At 39.9% G+C, this 14,406-nt stretch overlaps 1 protein-coding gene across 3 annotated transcripts in view; it reads right to left on the minus strand.

Moving 5' to 3' along the window:
• Positions 1–2,958: 2,958 nt before the first annotated feature.
• Positions 2,959–14,406, minus strand: part of dscaml1 (Down syndrome cell adhesion molecule like 1) — a 157,012-nt gene continuing 145,564 nt past the window's right edge. For 2 of the 3 annotated variants that reach the window (XM_055196020.2, XM_055196019.2), the window contains exons 28-33: positions 12,841–12,871; positions 12,580–12,698; positions 11,844–11,996; positions 11,568–11,762; positions 11,171–11,482; positions 2,959–9,247 (exon numbers count right to left, since the gene is read on the minus strand). In XM_055196020.2, the coding sequence (XP_055051995.2) occupies positions 8,715–9,247; positions 11,171–11,482; positions 11,568–11,762; positions 11,844–11,996; positions 12,580–12,698; positions 12,841–12,871 (1,343 nt within the window). In that variant the 3' untranslated portion in view covers positions 2,959–8,714. Of the gene's footprint in view, positions 9,248–11,170; positions 11,483–11,567; positions 11,763–11,843; positions 11,997–12,579; positions 12,702–12,840; positions 12,872–14,406 lie in introns of all 3 variants that reach the window. The other variant, XM_055196018.2, reaches the window with a different exon arrangement.

Below are 14,406 nucleotides of genomic sequence, written 5' to 3' on the forward strand. Positions count from 1 at the left end.
TAGTAGGCTATTTTATACTTTATACAATAATAGTTCATACAATAATAGTTTTCTTTATTTTATAATAAAAATAAGGAATTTCAAACTGAAGTTACTGAACTAATCCTATTTTTAATAATATAAGTACATATGCGTATAAATTTATATAATACGTATAGAAGTATTTTTTTAACAAAGTGCCTTGCCTGCCCTCGACCAATCTGACTCCTTCACGCGACTGACTGTCACTGCCTGCACTTTCAACTGTCCTCGCGGCTGCTGCAACTTTCGCTCGCTTAATCAACTCTATAAAACAAAAAGGTCCTATTGTCTTTGTGCATATAGATGAATAAGATACATTAATAGAAACAATACAACGTCAGCATATTTCGCGGAGGTTTTAACTGCTGCCAGCACAATGAGAGCCTACAGTATAAAAACAAGATGCTGCAGCCAATGAGCAGCCGGCAGCGGCTGGCTGCAGCCAATGGGCAGCCGGCGGCGGGTGGCTGCAGCCAATGGGCAGCCGGCGGCGGCTGGCTGCAGCCAATGGGCAGCCACCGCGGGCTGGCTGCAGGATGACTTAACCTCCTCGCTCATGTTTTATCAGACAACTACTACTCAAGATTTTGCTTTAGTATAATTTTCGGGGAAATTAAAGCGGGATTCGGATTAAGATTTAGCTTCAGTATGATTTTCGGGACAATTAGAGCAGGATTCGGGATTCGGGACAGCAGCTTAGATTTCGGGACTGTCCCGAATTTTTCGGGACGTCTGGTCACCCTAGTACAGGGACAAGGACTTTTTTCAATGCACCATCCCAGTTACAGCTTTTGTACTTTTCCTGACAGTGTATAAAAGCAAATGATGATGATTTAATCAGTATACGTGAAGTTTTTCAAATTTAGTGCATACTCTGAAAGTGCATAAATTAGGACGCAGCCCTGGTATTTACCTCTCTGAGCTTTATTACCACAGCTTTTGTGAGCGTGCAAATCTCGATGCTAAAGAATGACTTCTGTGAACAATAATGTCAAGTATTCTGATATACAGATTGTGGTCATCTGCACAAACACTCACACGATGATAAACATTTTAGAGCATCTGCTGATAACAAAAGTCACATAGACTGATAGACCAGATGATAATGAAATGGAGGAGGATGTTATGCACAGTGTACATACATGCTCACATGCACACGCGTTTACTTAGCTATATCTAAATAGAGACATATCATAGGTGTCTGTTGTTTATACTGTATATACAATACAGTAAAGCTACGGTAGTTATTATCAGGGCTGTAACTGGGGACACTACAGTTTCAGTGGAACTGATGTAAGGTCCCATATAAATAGTTGAATTAATTTTAAGTGTGACTAAATTATTTTTTAAAAGTGGTCAAGTGGACCCTAATAATGATTACTGTAGTCTTTATAACCACAACCTTCATTAAAACAGTTTTAAATGTAATATTTTTAATATATATAATGTATAGGGTGTTTACTGTTGTATTTCATTTCTAGGGTCAGTTTTGTCCTCAGACATTTATATTTTCATGACGATTTTAGCCTAATTCATAACAATTGTAACAATGAATATACTCGTAATGTAATATTTGTATGTTGTTGTGGGATATAACTTGTAAAATTACAGCTTATGTAAATTAAATTTACTTTCATAATTGCCATGGAAACGTCCAATTTTGTTCAATAAAGGTTTGGTTAAGCTCAGGCCCTCTTTTCAGATCTGATGTCATTGTTCCCTCTGCTGGTGAGTCAGGGAAAGCAAAGCTAAAGGTAAGAAACATTTTTGCCTTCATTTTATAGAGACGACAATACCTTTTTAAAAAATGCAGCATTTTCGTCAAATCAGCATATAATTTTAAAGGATTAGTCAAGTTTCTTAAAAAAAAAAAAATCCAGATAATTTACTCACCACCATGTCATCCAAAATGTTGATGTCTTTATTTGTTCAGTCGAGAACAAATTATGTTTTTTTGAGGAAAACATTCCAGGATTTTTCTCATTTTAATGGACTTTAATGGACCCCAACACTTAACAGTTTTAATGCAGTTTAAAATTGCAGTTTCAAAGGACTAAACGATTTTAAATTAGGCATAAGGGTCTTATCTAGCGAAACTATTGTCATTTTTGACAGGAAAAATAAAAAATATGCACTTATAAACCACAACTTCTCTTCTTCTTTCGGTCGTGTGACGCGCCAGCACGATCTCACACAATACGTCATCACGTCAAGAGGTCACAGATGACGTATCGAACTACGCCCCAGTGTTACAAGTGTGGAGAAAGAGGACCATTCCGACGTTGTTGTATGTTGAATGATACTAATTAATGTCTTGTTTATTGTTTAAAATGGTCCGCAAATGTGCGTTTCATATATGTAACACGTCACCTTTCCACGGCATTCCGCAATTACGTGAGGTCACGCTGGCGCGTCACAGGACCGGAGATAGACGAGAAGTTGTGGTTTAAAAGTGCATAATTTTTATTTTTTCTTGTCAAAAATGACAATCGTTTCACTAGATAAGACCCTTATGCCTCCTTTGGGATCATTTAGAGTCCTTTGAAACTGCAATTTTACAATAAAACTGTTAAGTGTTGGGGTCCATTAAAGTCCATTAAAATGAGAAAAATCCTGGAATGTTTTCCTCAAAAAAACATAATTTCTTCTCGACTGAACAAATAAAGACATCAACATTTTCGATGACATGGTGGTTGAGTAAATTATCTGGATTTTTTTTTTAAGAAAATGCACTAATCCTTTAAATAAAACTGTGTTCAACTTGTTTCTATAAGTTATTTTAACTATTCACAAGTCAAAACCTAAATAGTACATTGAATTGACTTGCAAAACCAAGTTGTTTTAACTTCATGCTACATTTTTGCAGTGTAGTTGTCTTGATTTTTACATTTAAGTTAGACACATTTGTTAAAAAAATACCCAAGGCACAAGACAGCATTCATAGAAAGATAGCTTTATTGCACAAGGTGTTGGAGTACTCTTTTTCTGTTTTTCGTAGTTTTCATAGAAAAAAACTGTATATTTAAACACAAGCAATTGCAAATTGAAGCAACTTTTTCATAAAAGTTTAGGAATCCCCTCCACAATTTTTAAACTTTTTTTCCCCTTTAGTCATTTGTCTCCTTTATCGTTTTCTTTTAATAACCAGCAAAATATTCAGAGCATGCAATGCCATTTTTCTTCAAGTTAACCAAAAGGTAGAAACGAAACAAAAAGTAAAAACAAACCAAAAAACCAACAACATAAATGAATAAAAACAGGACAAATTATAAAAAGGGAAAAAAATCAAATCTAACACGAGACATCTTCAGGTCTGTGTTCATGTGCCCCATTCAAAAATCAAGGTGTAAAGTATTTTTGTGAGTTTTTTTCTTCTTTTTATTCCCCTTACATTTATACCTTTAACCAGACCTATAATTGTGCCCTGGTTGCTAATGGAGATGTCGAAAATAGTAATTATTTATACAAAACAGTTTCATATATACAAGAGTCTTTATTTGTAGATTAGAAATTATGCTGACAGGAAGGTCTTGGGTATAGCAGGATTTTTATTGGACAAGGGGCTAATTGGATAATATGGGCGGGAAACAGGCATGTGGGGATGGAATTCGATTCCCGACTCCGCCCAATATCCACACAGCTTCTCCTGTGATTGGTTGGTGCTTGGGGGTCCCTGATTCGAATGGTTAAACAGGCCAGCCCCGTTGCGCAACACAACTGCAACTTTTTTCAACATAAAACATAACAAACTAAGTTGGATTCATACATTTTGTATATTTATATATATAAATAATGCAACAAAAATAATAATAAATTTATTTTTAAGTCATCAACTGTCTTTTAAATATGAATAACATGAGGAATATTTCTGGGAATTTCTGGCGGTGGTGTAATTATTTCACAACATGTTGTACCTGAACAGGCGTGAATACTGATAAGATATTGGTCTAATTCTAATGATGTTCATGGCAAATGCACTGGGCGAGTCTGACCTCAAACTTCGACCCAGTCGGTGGGCTTTTGAGCAGCAATAAGAGGAACACATACTTCTTTCACTGTTTTTAAAACACAAGTTCACATTCTTCGCAACTCCGCCTCGAGATCTGGGTTAGCAAATTTATCTTACACAGACGGTACACCGTAACACAATCCTAACGCCAAGCCACCAACACAAACATCTGGTAAATCAAACTGAGTTATTGAGATACCACAAATCAAGTCAAGATATTTTTTCGATTTTTAAGCCTGACACGATGTGGCTGCTGAAGGATTTATTATGTCTTCTTTCCAACGTTAGATATGCCAACACAATCTAATGGCAGTTTCTAACTATTTTACAAGATGGCAAATTTGCACGTATTCGTACAGTCTCATTTGTGCAATCTGCTTTAAGGGTGGGGCTTAATTAATGCTTTTCCTAATAATTGTACGCATTTATACGATTTAATTCCTAGGAATTTGCCACCACGTAAAATACTTAGGAATTCACGTGACGTCAGGCTGGATATGCTCAGGTGGACGTTTAGAAAACAAACAATAAATGTGTTTTGTGCCGAAGTCTGCAGGGGTTGTGTGTACCAAGTCAACGATAAATATGTAGTATGCATCAGTCATTCCCCTGATATATATCTGACCTATCAGTCGTGCCGAAAGCTCGGAGGCTCAAGCGAACTCACATCTTAAGGGTCTGACCAGAAGCTCACAAAGCACTATGGGTATTTTAACTACTCATTGGGCAGAAGAGACGTGGATCTAAACGGCACTAAGTGCCGCAGTTCCGTATAAGCTGGAGTTGCGTTGGAAAATTTCTATTGTTTCTAAGCAACTGTCGAGAGTGAACGTCCATAAATATCTCATGCTGCGTTTACACCAGCCGCGGTAGAGGCGTCAAGTGCGACGCTGTGAAGTCAATGTGAAGACGCGTTGATGCGCGTCTGGAGGTCTCGTGGCGCGGATGAGGCGTTTGGCGCTGTGCGGTAGACGCAATTCCGCCTCATTCACACATCTAGTTTGCGCGAATGGCACGAATTGAGCGTCTGTTTTGTGCATTTTGCGTTTGGTGCAAATTTGCGGCTGACGCCCGAGTTGATAAATTTGAACTTTGGCGGATTTTCGCAGCGCATTAACCAATCAGGAGCCTGCTTGCTGCTGTGGTGGCAGCCCCACCCGGAGTCACTCATTCAACATGAAGGAACGCTTGATATTGTCCGTGAGCGGTCACCCGGAGCTATACGACACAAGTTCTTATTTCTATAGAGACAGGAATAAAAAAGACCTCGCTTGGAAGAGTGTCAGTGAGGACTTTGGGCAACCTAGTAAGTTGTAAATACACATTTCACTTTTGAGTCACGTGACGTTTATCAACCCGCACTGTTTATTTTCCCCCTATAGTAAGGTGACCAAATACAAACCGGTAACTCTTTCGATAAATGCACAATCAACATCAGCCATCTTGCAAACAGACAACCGCATAGCACTTGCCCCTCCCACAAGAAGCGGATTTTGCCTCTGACGCGCATCAAATGCATGCTTTCAAACTGTTCAAGCGGCAAACTAGGCGTGGTAGACGCGATTTTGACGCCTCAAACGCGGTTGGTGTAAACGCAGCATTACAGCTGTCCTTCTCACCTGCGGAGCGACTGACCCCACACAGGCATGTTGGGCTATACAGCTCGGCTGATCGCAACCGTGTTGGTTTGGGACGACAGCGCCTCTGTTGGTGGAACTCGTAATGCTGGGTTCAAACTACAGAATATTTCTGTCTGTTAAATGTGTCTTCACTTTGAAATTCTTGGAAAGACACATGACCAAGCACCGTTAGCTAGTGATGGGAGAAACAAAGCTTTTTGAAGCTTCGAAGCAATTGGTTCAATTTATTTAGTTTTTCGAAGCGTTCGAAACACCACACACGCTGGCGACACCTGCTGGTCAAAACAGTGTAAAAGCAGTTCTGTCCAAACATTTTACACTTTTTTACAACTCCCCCTAGTGGTGAATCATCAAATTTCGAAATGTTTTGAAACAGTTATGACGTAACGAAGCCTCGTTTGCTAAAATCACGTGACTTGGCCAGTTTTGAAACACGCTCCGAACGAATGATTCGAAACAAAAGATTCGTAAAAGTTTCATGCAGTGCTTCAAAAGCGACCATCACTACTGTTAGCTACCTTCAACCACATGTGTGATGTCATTGAGAAGGCGGAGCTCCGGAAACAAGAGCGTAAACAAACATCATAAAGACGGAAGTATTGTTGCCGTAGATGCCGTGCATAATGTAGCAGCACCATTACCATCATCTCTCTTTTGTTTCGCCATGTTTGAAAACTGCGTATAGAAGAACTTCCGTCGAGGAGGACCAAAGAAAATTTTGACGTCGGTAGTCGTCAATTATGTGTTACTGTATTGTTGCATCCTGACGAACATCAATGTTTCCGAATCACCACAGATTGTGCCACATCGTGCTGTTATTGTGTAGTCTAGACCCGGCTTAATATGTTTCCCCAGGAGCAATGACGGCCTGTCAAACAAACCAACACACTCTACGCTGTTATTTTTAACTTTTTAAGTTTTGTTACCCGTTCGTGATCGACTCCTCTCGCTTACTGCTGCACCTCCCACCGAGCGATTGTCTTCAAATCTTTTTTTAAAATAAAATTTTTCTTTTTCAATCCGATATGGCATTAAATCTCTGCTCTCACCACGTATATATTTACTATATCTTTAGATAGAAATATATATGTATATATTTTGACAACAAACATTGCAATATATTTTCTTTTTTCTTTTCTTTTGTATTGCAGGAGCCCTGATGTAGTACTTTTTCCATTGAAATCATTGGGAGAGTTTGTTGATTTTTGGAAGTTTCTCTGTCTTGGGGCTTTGCTTTGGGAACCGAGCGAACGAAGGAGGGTCGTTCGATTCGTCTAAGTGTCTAATTCTCTCCCCGCCTCATTCACTCGGTTCCTTTTTCGTTCACCCCTGCGCTACCTAAAGCTACAGTCTCTACGACTTTTAAATAGGAACGACCGCTAGAGTCTTTGTGTGGGGAAGAAAAGCAAAGAATAAAGAGAAACGATTAGCAAACGCAGGAAAAGCTACACAGCGACGGCAGATATCGCTCTCTCTTTCTTTCTTTCTCTCTCTCTCTCTCATTGTTTCTATCTGCCTCTACTTCCTCCCTATCTCGCTTACATGTCCCACCTTTCTGCCTGCGCTCGGCCCATCCAGGAGAGGCTGTTAGGCGTTCACAGTGAGACAGAAGAAATGGTGACGTTTCGGGGAGGTCTGGGTTTGGGGTGAGGAGGGGTGAGATAAATATATGGCATCAAACACAAACAGCCAAACAAACGAACAGACAGCAAAACAAGCCTTTCATATATAAGGAAGTTTAAGGAAGGAGATTCGTCTTATTCTCCTTGCACCCCCTTCTCTCAGCTGGACTCTCTTACAGACTGTGTAACACGATGGGCATTACTTTCTTTCTGTTCTCCATAGAGATACACAATGCGGAGAGCCCGAGCGCACAGGCCTGATTTCGAGGTGTGCTATCCACACGTATACATATATATCTACACATATACATACACGTGCACACACACACACACCACACAATCACACAAGCTCAGTGGATCCACCTGGCCCTCAATAGTGCTAAAGTTCAACATTTTAAAAATAGAAAAGCAAACCCAAAAAAAAGTACAGTAACCATACATCCTGTGAAAATGGCTCCAGACATTTTTTTCCACACGTTTTCCTGTTTGTTTACAAAATAGTCAATAACACTCTATACTGTGTATCAATTGCATGAAAAAATCCCAAAGGCTCGACACAGGCAGTCTTCGAGCTTGTCTTTTCCAAACCGATCGGAAGGGGCGAAAGACGGACACCGTGGTGGATTCTTTTATGCATAAGCTTTCCGAGGCAATGCGTTGCGGTATGAGAGACGTAAATAAAATAAAGAGACACTTTTGACAGCATTAAAACATCTAGACAGGTTAATGTGAAACGATATATCTCTAACCGTTGCTTTTGTCCTGTCCTTTCAAGAAATCAGATGAGCGAGTGCACATGGAAAGCATTTCGTGCATAAGGTCCAAGGTGTCGTTGACAGAAAGAGAAGTAGAACGAGAGAGGGAGGGGGTAAGAAAAGAACGAAATATAAAACGTGAAGGCAAAATTAAGGAAAGGGTTCCCGGGCGGTTGGCATATTTAATCCAGGTAGAAGGCGGGAAGGTGAGCGAAGGAGAAAGATCAAAAAGTAAAGCGAGTTGGCTTTGTTCAGACAGGCTGCAAAAATCTGATTGGTTTGATGTATCCAACTTATTGTACTGCAAAATATATTGATGCTTGCAAACCGATTCGAGTTTGTGGGTTCTCTCATGCAACTCGTGAGTTTAAGATAGACACAACCTCTTTTATACATTAAAAGCTACTTTTCATTGTTGTTTGAGAAAGGATGTAAACTGCAGACTCTGAACAAACCTATCAGAATTGCGATTTAGTAAGCCAAATCAGATTTGTACGCAGTGTGAACAAAGCCTCAAAGAAAAGATGTCAGACAGGAAGAGAACGGGAAGAGAGAAAGACCCCTGTGCTGTAAAAGTCCCGGCAATGTTCGGTTACGCCCGTGCCCGGCGACGGACAGACTCCAGGCGTTCGTGAGAACGTACTGTTTGCGTATACGTGTGTGTGAACTACACCAGCGTGTAGGATTTGGAGTACGCCCCAGCATTCTGCTTTTGCAGTCTGCCCAGGCCGGACGAACTGCTCTCTAGCAGAGAGTCCCTGGATCCCCCGACCTTGGAACTGCCAGGCGTCGGGCCGCCGCCACCCGTGGAGCTCCCGCTAGCCGCCGCTCCGGCAGCCGCGGCCCCGCTCGGGACCGACGAGGTGGAGGAGGTGCTGGGCATGGTTAGAGTCCTCTGGGGCAAGGTGGCCGTGCCTGAGCTGATGCTGGAGCTTCCGGCGGCCCCGCTCGAGGGTGGGCCTGACGTACCGGAGGCCCCTGAACTGGTCAGGCTGCTCAAGCCGCCGTGGCCCAGCGTCAGGGCCTGCTGCTTGGAGGGGTCTAATGTCATGTGGCGGCCCTGCGTGTGGTAGGCGCGGGCGGCGAGGCTTCGGATGGAAGCCTCACGGGGTGGAACAACAGGGCAGGGGTCATGCAGCTCGGCCTGCTTCCGAAAGAAAGGGTCCGTCTTCATGTAGAGGGGGAGGTTACAGTACTCACCTGCAGGAAAGAGAGAGGTTCAAATTAATTTATTTATTTACAATTTTGTAAATACAAATAAAATCTTATATTTACTCATTCCCCGCCAGCCTTTTTTTTTTAAAGTTGCCTGCCAGCATTTTTTGTGATTTTAACAAAAGTTTCACAAAATGCCCTCCAGGAAAATGTTCTTCTATAAATATATAAACATACAAATATATCAAATGAAAGAACAGACCCTCTGCTTTCAAACAAACAAACAAAACGGGAACAAAAACGTTTTATCCTCTCTTCATTTGTTCTCTTTTTATAACCACTTAAATATGGGTAGGTTTCTTCCAAATTTCGAGCAAAAAGCTGAAATAATAGCATTTTTGGAAAAAAAATTTCTTAGAGATCAGATTCAAAATGTTTATCAAAACATACATGAAGTTTAAAATTAATTAAATTAGTTTTTGCTTCAGTTTTTTATAAATTCGATAATAGCAGAATTACAGGATTACCGTAAAAACTTGTCAGGAAATGTTTTCTCTTAATTGACGAAATAACTTGTCAATGGTGGGGAAATAGTTAATTATATTAATTTTATTTTGTAAAGTATTCATTATATTCATAGTATTTTTAATATATTTGTTTTAATATTTTTCTTTTTAATAAATGAAAGCCATTTATTAAGAAAGTACATAAAAAATCTGCTTTCAAAAATGTCTCTTTCTTCACAAGTTGGAATTTAATAATAATATATATTTTGAGCTGTCAAGTAAGAGTTCACAGGTAATATAAAATACAATTTGTCGCAATGCAAATCCGTCGAAACCTCCGTTTATGCTTATGAGACAATTTGACGTATTCTTTGCAAGGCTGTGCATTGGACTGCATGTACGCTCACCTACACATAAAAAAACGTATACTTGGGACTTAACTTGCAGTTTTTGGTATTGATTGCAACTTTAATACAAATCAATAACTTTTAATAGTAGAATAGATAGAAATTATGGGACATAATATTTAGGGGTGTGAAAAAACATGATATTGGGTTCAAGAGAACCAGACGAGATTTTTACACTTTTTTTAAAGAAATCCTCAATGCTAAAATATATGAATGAAAAACTGAAATCTCATAATTTTGAAATGTTTTAACTAATCTAGGACTGTCCCTAACATTAATTTTGGTATTTGATATTATGAAATAATTTCATATTTTTTGGTTATAAAATAGACCTAAATAAGCAATAACCTTTTAAATGACATAATAATGGCAATGCAGTAATAACTGGTTCAAATAAAGTATCGAAACCAAGTAAACACATAGTTTTATAAAAAAACAAACAAAAAAAACAAACATGTAGCCTATGTAATAAAAAGCAGCATTATGTATTATAACAAATGCTTGCAGAGGGCGCTAGCGGATGTTATTTTTACTTTCACTTTAGATTGAAAAAACGCTTACTTTTAACCAAACTTTTAGTTTAAATCCATATAAATATTTAATATTTGTCAAATTCTTTACAATATAAATAATACAGCCACTGTCATTCTTGAGCAAGACATTAAATTATTTAAACACAAGAGTGATTGTTGAGACGCTTCACATCTGACACTGATCAACAGACAATCACAATGCGTGTCAGACTTTATATGAGTTCCTGAACAAACATTATTGAAAATCCAAACAAAAAAGCACACACGCAGTAAAATGCATGCACTGTAAAAGGTTTTGCCACAAACTCAACGTTATGCTAATATCAGGATACAGCATTTCACCTCCACGAAAAATCTTGTGACACATTCAATCATGCGAGATCTTGTCGCACCCCTAATAATAAGACATGGAGACTCAATGAAAAATCGAGGTTGATTCTCACTTGCACCACGGCTCATCGTTTCAAAGCGTGTGCTAAAGCTTTCCCCTTTTAAAAGCACCTAAATGTGCTGTGAACTCACTTTTGTTGGCCCGGTGTGGAATGGGCACTGCCACGTTCTTCCCCCGGTCGTAGTCCTGCGGTTTAGGCGGGGAGGCAGTAAAGCGGCAGATGCCCGGTTCGGACGGCGTGCTCATGGAGGTCATGCTGTCCGCGTTGTCATTGGTGCCGGTGGTCATCTGATCAGAGGAGCTGTCAGAAATGAAGCACTCTGTGATTTCAAACTTTGCGTGCTGCAGGTGTTCCTCCAGCTTGGCGTGTTCGTACGCGCGGGCCAGCTCCTCGTACGTAGAGGATGCGCTCTCAGTGGACACCATGCTGTTACGCCCCTTGTCTGAGAAAACAGAAAGACGAAAAATCTTAAAAGCGTGAAAACTTTGGAAACAGCATGAGATCTGTATGTGTGTGTGTGACTGAACCTGTGTCCTGTGAGAGGCTGGCGCTGTAGCTGTCACTCTCAGTAACCGTTATGCCATGCTGGGAGCCCACTGTCCGCCAGTCCGAGGTGAGGGTTCGAGCGGGTGTGGACGCCTGGCATTTGGTAAGAGTCCATTGGCTGGAATATCGGTTCCTTGTGCTGTGTGCAGACTTGACGCTCTTCCTTGACACTGGATCTAAAGGGTTAACGTATGACACAAAATGATTCATCGTTCATTGATCTTTTATTGATCATATTACAATCGGTTGTAACATACTGGTTCCTGGTCTGATGTCCGACATGTCAATCAAAGGACCTGTGTTCTGTATGAGGGCGGGGTGATGCACAGACACGCCCGTGCAGAAACTCTGCGGGTTCACTGATTGGCTGAACTCCGTGTCTGTCACAGGAATGGTGGCTTTGTCTTCACCTGTTGGAAACAACACATCCAAATGAAAACATTTGAATTTATTAGATTAAATGTTTCGTCTTAGAATTAATAAAAAAGCAAGTGAGAAAATTGTTGACATGCAAAGCTTATATAATTTGATAAGAAATGTTTTTCATTTTTAAAGTGGGGAAGGAATTTATACAATATTTGCTTTTTATGCACCTTTATGAAGTGTATGGTACAAAATGGACAAAAAAAATACACTTTTAAGCTATTTACTTGACAAATGGAAAAGCACAGCATCTGGGATTTATTCGAATATGCAAAAATGCATAAAAAAGTAAAAAGCTCTCAATTAATGAATCATAAATGGACTACAATTGTATCTGTTATATATCCTCTTTGTTGTGATATTTTGTAGTCGTTGTCTTTTCTTTTATAAAATCTGCATGTGTTGTAATTTTTTCCTTCCTAAAATCTTCTTAAAGCTGAGCTTTAGTTGTCAAGATGTCAATTGTTTAAAGCTGGACATCACTTTTGGGCACTGCTGATGTTGCGGTCTCTTAGATGCATGAGATGTTATTGGATCTGAGAAACTGAGGAGAGAAGGGCACACACTGACCTATCTGTTTGATTCCCTCTTTATCCTCGATGAGCAGCTGTACACGAGGGATATCTATGTGCAGGCGGGGTCCCTGAGGTGGGCCTTTTACTGGAGTGTCAAAACTTCGATTGTTCTTACTGCTCCAGGTGCAAAACAACCACAAAAAGACAAAGACAAAAAGTATTGCCACTGCCATTTTCTTGATCAGACAAACTAAGCAGCTCTTTATGAGTTAAACACATACAGGAAACTTAAATACATGATTTACTATATCCTTACCTGATAAGCATCTCGGCCAAACTCTTAGCATCTGTAAAAGCAAATGGAGTTATTTTAGATTGCTTGTAGTACATTTTGAATATACAGTACTGGGGGAATTGATGACACAATTACATTACAGCATCACTCCACCACTCTGATCTGTGTCGGTGGCATCACGAGGCCTTCTAGGTGGGCTAAATTTTATATTAAACAGTTACATTTACATTAAAATGAGTATGTCCCAGAAAACAATGAGATTGTGTTCAGGGGTGTCACTCTAAAAACAAGGACTTACAGAGGTTCACTGGCTTGTAATCATAGGGGAACAATTTTAAGCACATGTGTAAAATATAGAACCATATCTGGTACTATAGTGCTGCTATGACACCCCCGGATGATTCTTCATAGGTGCTTTATAGATGCAATATAGCACTAAAAATGGTTACCCTATGATTACGCTCTTAGTGCTATTTTTTTGACTATATGCGACACTGCAGGAACTGACAGGTTGATGACATCACAGTACTACGAGAGCGGCAGGAGTTAAAATGTTATAGACACAATGACCTAAGTCTAAATGTGACTGCAGACATGTTCGAATAAAAATATCCTTAGACATGTTTGCAAAGTTTTTTTTTCAAACTTACAGAGAGCGTCTCCCTCAGACTGTAAACGAAGCCTGGGCGCACAAAAAAACCACAGCTGGGGCGCACCAGATAACACGTCATCCACGTCACTGCAGTCACTTGACTTTAGTCTCGCACATGCGCTTTACAACAGACGCGGAAGAGAAGACAATGCTGAATAAAGTCTTGATTTTTGTTATTTTTGGACCAAAATGTATTTTCGATGCTTCAACACATTTTAACTGACCCACTGATGTCCAAGGCCGCGTTATCCTAATGGGCAACATGGGCTACAGCCCAGGGCCCTGAACACTAGGGGGCCTCCGAGACAATTCTATTTTGAGTTTTTAAAAACATTTTGATTGACGTAATTATGCGTAAGCGCTACCTAGAACAGAGGCCCCCAACCACTGGGTCGCAAGAATGTTCTGAAAAAAATGTGTATAATAGCTACGTAATAGCTTATAGGATATTTTGTCCTTTAAGAGCCGACTTCAAATAACATCGATCATTTCCACTCTTGTACAAGGCCGCGGTCTCTCGTTTTCTCTCTCTCTCTCTCTCTCATGAAGACGTCGCAAATGACTGAAAAGTAATTTCAGAATTATCCAGCGATCGTGACACCATGATCAAAATAAACTCTTTAACTGCAGTAATAATATTTTAACGGGTTTTAACGTAGGTTTGAAAGGAACCTCAACAGTGTCAATCATCATTAAAATCATATCGTAAACGGGAGTCTCTGTGCCTCCGCGCCCCCGGCCGCAATTCTTCTGGCATCTCTCCTCATCATCTCCTCCTTCACTTAAACTTGGGGCTCGAACCCGACCTAAGGTCGAGCTGCCTTCAAAAACAGCGAGCCAAGTTTGTTTACCGTTAATTATTATGACTAAATATAGGCAGGCAATCTCGTGAAACAATGAAAGTAGGCTAAAACAATCCGTCAAAATATGGTTTT

The sequence above is a fragment of the Misgurnus anguillicaudatus genome, chromosome 24, assembly GCF_027580225.2.
Source record: "Misgurnus anguillicaudatus chromosome 24, ASM2758022v2, whole genome shotgun sequence".
NCBI lineage: Eukaryota > Metazoa > Chordata > Actinopteri > Cypriniformes > Cobitidae > Misgurnus > Misgurnus anguillicaudatus.